The sequence below is a fragment of the Gadus chalcogrammus genome, chromosome 13 (assembly GCF_026213295.1).
Source record: "Gadus chalcogrammus isolate NIFS_2021 chromosome 13, NIFS_Gcha_1.0, whole genome shotgun sequence".
Taxonomy (NCBI): domain Eukaryota; kingdom Metazoa; phylum Chordata; class Actinopteri; order Gadiformes; family Gadidae; genus Gadus; species Gadus chalcogrammus.
This window is the reverse complement of record NC_079424.1, coordinates 6,415,648-6,424,044: the sequence shown is the minus strand read 5'-3', so window position 1 is coordinate 6,424,044 and position 8,397 is coordinate 6,415,648. Positions and strand designations below refer to the sequence as shown.

Sequence of the window (8,397 nt, the reverse complement as noted above, 5' to 3'; positions counted from 1 at the left end):
TTGCCCACAGCTGCTCTCAAACCCAGCGAGCTCACAGTCGTGACCGGACAGGCTCATTCAAAGTCCACCCACCACTCTGCAAACATCAAACCAGCTGGTTGGCTGGCCTGTTTTCTCCAAGGCGGAACACATCGACTTTCTCTACCTAACTTCTTCCAACAGCAGATAGCGTTCGACTTCAGCGCGACTGATGGCTGGTCGTGTTACTATCTAACTATCATCCACACGTCCATCTAAATCGCGTAGGTTTCCTCCGTGGCATTCTGGAAAATGTGACAAGGATCCGAACACCTTTTGGGGAAAAACAGGACGAGTCTTGCGTGGTCACACTGATCAGAAAAAGGCATGCATTGATGAAAGAGCGAATTAAAGTGTTGTTTTAAAATGGAAAGTTGTAAACGTGGCGAAAGTTCAGGCGTCCGACCCGCTTGGGATGTTTCCCCAGTGGGGAACGCGACGTTTGGTCAACCTGTGTCCCTGGTGACCCTGAAGAGACAAGCCGTGAAGAGGCACCACCACAAACACAACCTCAAACACCGCTACGAGTTTCTGGAGACTCTCGGCAAAGGAACCTATGGGAAGGTGAAGAAAGCCAAGGAGAGATCTGGTAGAATGGTAAGTTCTATTTATATTTGCATAATATCTTTACATCCCAATGTATTCTTTTTATTTAACCTTTATTTAACCAGGAGAACTCTCATTGAGATTAAAAATCTATTTTACAAGAGTCCGGCCAAGACAGGCAGCTGAGCAGTAAGTTTATAAACCTTATCTTTAACCTACCTGTGTTGAGGTTGCAGCTGCTACTTTTAGAGGAGACTTTTCAGACAAAGGTTATGTCAATAAAGAGTCAAGTATGTAACTTTAATTTCTGTCGGAAATTAGTTATGTTGTGCTCTTTAAGCTTATCCGTGAAGCTAAAATTAATGTATTGTTGAAATTGTTTTGCCACACACACATTTAAAAAGCCTTTATTTGCCCATGGGTTCAACGGTTGCCAATGTGTGGAGGGACCTGTTGTTTGTAGTAGGTCTAACCTTATTTGTTTTGCACACACACAAGCACAAGCAGCAAAGGCTTTGTTGTCGTTTAGTGATCCTTGTGAAACATTGTATTGCTTCACCCAATGTTAGGCTGGCCATCACAATGGCATGGGATAAATGTTCAAGTCTCAATGCAATGCAATATTAGTCAACAGCCATCACACAGTATCTCACATTGTTCTGATTGGATAATAAGAAAAGAAAAAAAGGCATATTTTCCGTTCCTTATCTTTTTGTAAAGATATAACTAAATGATAAAGGGTATTAACCACAACTCATGCTTTCAAATGAATGGAAATGGTCTAAATTTCAGTTAGACCATGACTTGGGAGGCACTGTGGCCCTCAGTGGCATGTGGAAGGTTGTCTCGACTTGAGGTTTTTAACGATTAGAAGATAACTGATGTTTATGGTTGAGAAGGCAGTTATCAAGGAAGCGAAAGTTTGGAATTCCCCTGCAGATATGACCGAGATCAAAGTAAAAGATAAATGCAGTGCTGTACCAGCCGAGACTGGCTTTGTGTGTATAATGTGAGAGACATTCTTTTGGAATAACGTCGTTCACAGGATGGGCCAACAACTTGTATTATTTTTGTATTCATTAATTTCACCACACTTTATCTGGATGGTTTCCCAAATGATTGTATTTGACTTATAATTGGCAGAGATGTGTTACATGACAATGGCAGATTGATGCCACAAATAACCACTTCATTCCCCTTCCTCTCAATTCTATGTTTCATAATTCCATGTTTCAATTAAATGTAGATAACCTCTTTAATTTAAGGGCAGTGGTGCTAAACAGTTGTGAATCTATACTCAATTGGCCGAGTTATTTAGTTTTTTTGAAAGGAGTTAAACTTACTAATTTATAGAGGTGTAGAATACAGATGTACAGATTTCAATATGCTTCCCAAATAGTTCAGTTTTTATTTTTTAACATACAAGCAGACTTTCAGCTTAACACACTAGCATGACCATCCACAGTCACACACAGCTTCAATGGGTAACTCCAAGACCGTCTGAGACTGAGGAAAACAAATGCAGGAAGTCTTGCAATTTCCCAGAAAGGTGTGTGTGTGTGTGTGTGTGTGTGTGTGTGTGTGTGTGTGTGTGTGTGTGTGTGTGTGTGTGTGTGTGTGTGTGTGTGTGTGTGTGTGTGTGTGTGTGTGTGTGTGTGTGTGTGTGTGTGTGATAGGCCTACTGCGCTGCCTGTATGAGCAGCCATTCCAGACGATGATTCATAGACAGTTGCGTGTTGAGGCTGATCTGTTGTGACAGCTTAGTCAGTAGGCTACTCATTTTTTGTGTCTGTACTCTCCCGGTAGTGTGGCTGTGTTTTGTTCGGTGTCTGGGTATGTATTGGAGTGGGGGGTCCTGAACAAGGGGGAAACTGGGGTACCCCACTGAGACCGCCATCTGCTAGCTCGCGACACCTCTTAACCTGGGGGCCGCCTGGTGACGCACTCGGTGGCCGAAAAGAATCCCAGGCATCTCCCCCTCGGACAATGAGGAGGCGTAACATAATAGCCCCGCACTGACGCAGTGTCTCGTAGAATGCTCATTCAGGTCATGGGTGTACAAAACGTGCATTTGGAAGAACCCGAGCTCGTCGAAGCCAAACAAATTGGCTGTGTTGATTGAATTACACTTGATACTTTTGAGTCGCAGCAACCAATCACAGAGCTCCCTGTCCAACCCTGCTGTTGGGGTGGATAGTATGGGGTGTTTGGTTCTATTGTCTATTGTACGTCACACACTGCAACAAGTAGAGGATCATAAAACTGCGTTAAATATTTTTGGGGAGAAGGTTAAGAAGGGTATAGATAATCATTGTTTGATAGATAGATTAGAGGAAGAAAACAAAACCTTAACCTTTGGAGTTTCGGTTTGTGTGTGTGTGTGCATGCGTTGAATTAAATATTAAGCAATGCGTGTGATGGCAAAAAAAATTCGATAAACTTCTGAAAAGGTCGTAAAACACTAATGCCTAATGTCACTTTCAACCCAGCCTGGCTTGTTGGTGCAATGAGCTTTTATCTTTTTATTATATCTTTTTCTTTTTTTTTCTCTTTCTCTTTATCAAGGTGGCCATAAAGTCCATTCGGAAGGAGAAGATCAAGGATGAGCAGGACCTGGTTCACATTCGTAGAGAAATTGAAATCATGTCCTCTCTCAGTCATCCACACATCATCACCATCTATGAAGGTACTTAATCCCACCAAAGCTGTGCTTGACTTCACTGAAGGGGCGTTTTATATCTTTGAGATGTGAAGGAAGTCATCTGCAAGTGTCTGGATGCGGAATGACTCAGTTCTTGTTCACACAAGGCTTTGCATGGGAAGATTCATGCTTAGTTATGTCATCTGTGGTACTGTAATAGCATAGGGTGGAAACACAGGCTTTCCCACAAGTCTCTTCTAGGAGCTTCCTTTTGAATTAGCATACCGTGTACTCTGTGGGGAGATTGAATTTCCATGGAGTGCTGCTTTGCATGGATCATGTAAATGATTTGGGGGTAATAAAGCACTCCTAACCTGCTTATGCATGTCTGTCTTTTTAACAGTGTTTGAAAACAAAGACAAAATAGTCATTGTGATGGAATACGCAAGTCGGGGGGACCTGTACGACTACATCTGCGAGACCCAGAAGATCTCTGAGCGCGAGGCCAGACACTTCTTCAGGCAGATCGTCTCGGCGGTGCATTACTGTCATCAGGTAAATGTTTTGTCAAGGAACAATCTAAAGCAAGGAAAGTTGCTTTAGTCTAGACGTGTGTGTGTGTGTGTGTGTGTGTGTGTGTGTGTGTGTGTGTGTGTGTGTGTGTGTGTGTGTGTGTGTGTGTGTGTGTGTGTGTGTGTGTGTGTGTGTGTGTGTGTGTGTGTGGCTGATGCTCCAGAGCAGACAGGAACGTACGGGGGTTCAGCAGTGCTCACCGCCGCCCAGAGTTGCATAATAGACATTATTCACTGTCAGCCAGTCATTGTGAAAAGGGTTGCCGTGTGAGACTGATGCCCTGGTGGAATGAACAGTTGGTCTATGGACAACGGCGGGGCGTAGGGCCAATGGATTCAGCACACACACACACACACACACACACACACACACACACACACACACACACACACACACACACACACACACACACACACACACACACACACACACATGCATGGTTTCACACTCTAATGAGGGTGCCAGTGAACAGGCAGCCGTCTGTGCGTGCCCACACACACACACACACTCTCACGCATGCTAATCACTGGTCCCCTAGTGTTCAAAACTATGAGCATATAATGGAAAGTCTAAAGTACAGCTTGTTACATCTGCTCAGCATAACCCTGGGAGGCCATAAATGCAGTCTGGCGTCTGATCATTAAATTACCCCAGTTTCGATTCGTACCTGCCAACAGTCACCGGCTTCTTTTATATAGAGGTATTTTTAAGAGACAATCAAAGCAACATCCTTGTTAGCAGGAGTTTAGATAACCGCATATAAACTTAACCTGTCCTTGACCCAATTGCCTTTGTCTGCACGAACACTATAACAGCGTCCATAAATATATGAACAAATTATATTATATTAAAAGTTCATGGAAGTAGAATATATTTCTTGCCAACAATTTTTAAATGCATACTTTTTGTCTTTGGGACATCAGAATGACACACTGGTGAGTCGTGTTGGACACACAAAGGCACTTTGATGATTGATGTATAAACCTTGACAAAAGGTGAGGGAAATGACCTTGGTTTTTTCTCCTTTTCAGAATGGGATTGTTCATAGGGACCTGAAACTGGAGAATATTTTACTGGATGGCAACGGTAATATTAAGGTATGTACCAGGACAAAGTGTCCTTAAAATCAGCACTGAATAATTTATATCCCGAGAGAGAGAGAGAGAGAGAGAGAGAGAGAGAGAGAAAACTGTTGACTCACGATGACCTTAATGCTCTATTGCAGATTGCAGACTTTGGTCTGTCGAATCTCTACCACGGAGATGAGTATCTCCAAACGTTCTGCGGCAGCCCTCTGTACGCCTCCCCGGAGATCGTCAACGGGCGTCCTTACCGAGGGCCCGAGGTTGACACCTGGTCCCTGGGGGTGCTGCTCTACACCCTGGTCCACGGCGCCATGCCCTTCGACGGGAACAACCACACGACTCTGGTCCAGCAGATCAGCACTGGAAACTACCGGAAACCCACTCGCCCCTCGGGTGAGTGGGTCTTACTTTGAGAGACTTGGGCCCAATCCCATTTCTACCCCTTACCCCTTCCCCTTACCCCTCCCCCATTTTTTCAAGAGGTAAGGGGAAGGGGTTCCCCTTCCCCTTCTCCCTTCCCCTTCCCCCTTCAAAACAAGGGGGAGGGGTAAGGGGAAGGGGTGGAAATGGGATTGGGCCTTGGTCTTACCTTGGCTTTGCCTTTTTTTGTAGTTATTTTGCTTCATTGTTTTAATTTGGCGGAATTAAATTGAAGCAATGGCATGCTAGCACAATGCTAACACATTTTCATCCTTTTTGTCTTCTTCTTCTGTCAACCAGACGCATGCGGGCTCATTCGCTGGATGCTGATGGTGAACCCTGACCGCAGAGCCACGGTGGAGGAGATAGCAGGCCACTGGTGGCTCAACTGGGGATACCCACAGCCTTTACTGGCCGAGTTCAAGAGGACGGAGCAGGCCCCATCACAAGACTCTAATTCAGCCCAGCACCCCACCAGGCTATCTAGCATCGCTGGCTGGTTCCGGCGAACATCGAGGCCCTTGCTGGAGACGGGCTCCAAGATGCGCTGTCTACTGCGACCGCAGAACGCAGAGGGCAATATAGTGAGGCAGCGCTCCCTGCGTCGGTCCCAGAAGGAGAACAACGTCTCCAACTCTGGGGCAGAGGGCACTGTGGACCCCAGGCCCTCCAAAGGCATCCTGAAGAGACGCCCCAGTCTGAAACAGAAACTGACCGGCGAGGTTCCCACCGGGGAAGCAGCGAAGCCTCAAAACGTCTCGGCCATGTCCCTACAAGAGAACGCCCCTTCCCCTGCACTGCAGCCCCGCAAGGGTATCCTGAAGAAGCCAGCGGAACAGGAGTCGGGGTACTGCTCCACGTCCCCGGAGAGCGGCGCCTCAGCCCAGGCGGAGCAGACTCTGGAGCTCCCCTCAGCGCCGACCTCTCGCAAAGGCATCCTGAAGCGCGACGGGAAGTTCTCCTCCAACAGGCTGCAGGAGTTTGGGTCTCTGGATCAGCTGGCGGTGTCTCTGCCACGCGCCGGCCAGAGGTCCCGGCCCAGCTCGGCCATCAGCGAGGACAGCATTCTCTCTTCAGAGTCGTTTGATCAACTGGACCTCCCCGAGCGCATGGGCCCACCGGGGACCGGCGAGGACCCGCCCCGGGGCAGCATGAGGGCGTGCGTGTCGGCGGACAACCTGCTGGACATCCGGCAGAGCGAGAACCTCAGCGACGGCCTGCGGCGGCCGTGGAAGTGCTACCAGGCGGGGGTGGCCGACAGTGCCTTCAGCATCACAGACTGTGAGAATGTAACAGAGGCTTACAAGCAGGCCGTGCTAGGTAGAAGTGTGGGGGCCAGCTAAAGAAACCAACGGGTCACGGTCGTTGGATAGAGAAGTCTTCTAGGAATGACTGCTTTGGCGTTTATTGTGAAACATGTAGAAGGTACATTTGACAGCGGTCTGATGGTAGTCTTTGTTTCATGCTTTTTGGTAAATGTAAAAAAGGTATTCTTTTGGCACACACAGGGGGGGGGGGGCATTTGAATCTGACTGCTAATGGAATGCACATTTTTGATAGGGGAGGCTACATTTGGTTAAGAATAAGTTTTTACTAAACTTACTCTCACACAATACCAATAATATCTTACTAAAGTGGCTCGATTGGTAATGTGTAGGAAAAGGCTGACACTCTGTCCTACATTAAGTTGCAGAAATAGGGGGCCCATCACGTGCCTATAATTGCCAAATGGTTAGTTAAGGATTTCTTTCACCTGATGCAGGATTATGAGTCTTAATTTAATTTAATCTAAACAAAACTTGAATAGAGTGTAGTAACTTAATGTATTTAACCCCTCTCATGTGGGTTAGGTTATTGGAAAAAAGATATACCTGATTCCAAAGAGAAACCAAAATATTTAAAATGATTTTAAAATGCCCTTCGTGACATTCTGGATGCAACAGGGATCTTGCTTGTCAAATATTGTTTTTCTCTTCTTCCTCCTTGTTGACAAAGAAGGAAGTTGATGTTCAATAGAACGAGGTAATGACTTGAATAACATTAATTATGCACTGACTCACGGCAAGTGAAACTTGTAGAACCTGCTTTGGTTCCTGGTCGTGGCATAATGGAGCATAGGTTCTAATGATACCTTTAGTGGCCGTTCCAAATGGGGATTAGTGAAAGGATCCGAAATAGGTCATAACAACATCATGACCTTCAACCTGCCAGTACTTGCCTAGTGCCTTGTTAGAATGTAGCTTTTCAATTGGACTGGAACACTATGCAATGCAGAGTTGTGATTATTTGACGTTGTATGATTGCCAGATTTACTGTTTGCTTGAGTGTGAAGATGTGATGTCTTTTTAGATGTGTATTTTTCAGTGCATGTGTTGCCTCAGAAACTCACTATATATCGGTAAAAGCACTTTATTAGATCGTAAACAATCAGGAGAGCCCTACTTCATCTATAAGACCTGAATTGCAAATGCAATTGCTGTCACTCTAATAAACAGCAAAAGTCACTCTACTGAAACTGGACCGTGTTGCTCATCCGGTTATTGAAATGTTGGAAGTTGCCTTCTATTTTAATAAACTGCGTTTTAATCTAATGCTCTACATTAAGGTTGTCTTTGAAGTGAACGAGGAAATATTACTCTAAACTTTACTCAGGGGTAAGAGATCATAAGAGTTGTGGAGTTATTCAGACTGTATATAGAAATGCACTAGGTGCATATTTTTATCAAGCAATGCCATTCGTGTCACACAATGCACCAATGTTCCCAAAAAATGACATTAATATTCAAATTATATTGTCAACTTTTGCTGAGATTTTTGTGGATATTGTTTCTCCATTGAATGCAAAAATAAAGCATTCTGTGAAATAAGATATATTTCCTTTGTCTGTGAGATATGCTGAAGTGAATATAATAATTTCCGAAATAGCAGAAATCATGTTATTGAGAAACTGCCACATTTTAATAAGCAACAACGCAATTACATTTTACATCTGATATCGCATCGGACAAAGTGCAAGTATTTTACAGCGGGTGCACTCACACTAGGCCATCTGGCCGTGGCCGTGGCCATTTTCACACCTAACCGTGCTCAAATCTGCCAGTGTGAGTGTGGCCA

General features: G+C 45.1%; 1 protein-coding gene across 1 annotated transcript; it reads left to right on the top strand.

Moving 5' to 3' along the window:
* On the top strand, positions 1-6,760 carry nuak2 (NUAK family, SNF1-like kinase, 2). Its single transcript, XM_056606265.1, has 6 exons — positions 1-615; positions 3,130-3,250; positions 3,609-3,760; positions 4,810-4,875; positions 5,004-5,256; positions 5,584-6,760. Exons 1-6 carry the CDS (start codon positions 385-387, stop codon positions 6,624-6,626), a joined length of 1,866 nt encoding a protein of 621 aa, XP_056462240.1. The 5' UTR covers positions 1-384; the 3' UTR covers positions 6,627-6,760.
* Positions 6,761-8,397: the final 1,637 nt, after the last annotated feature.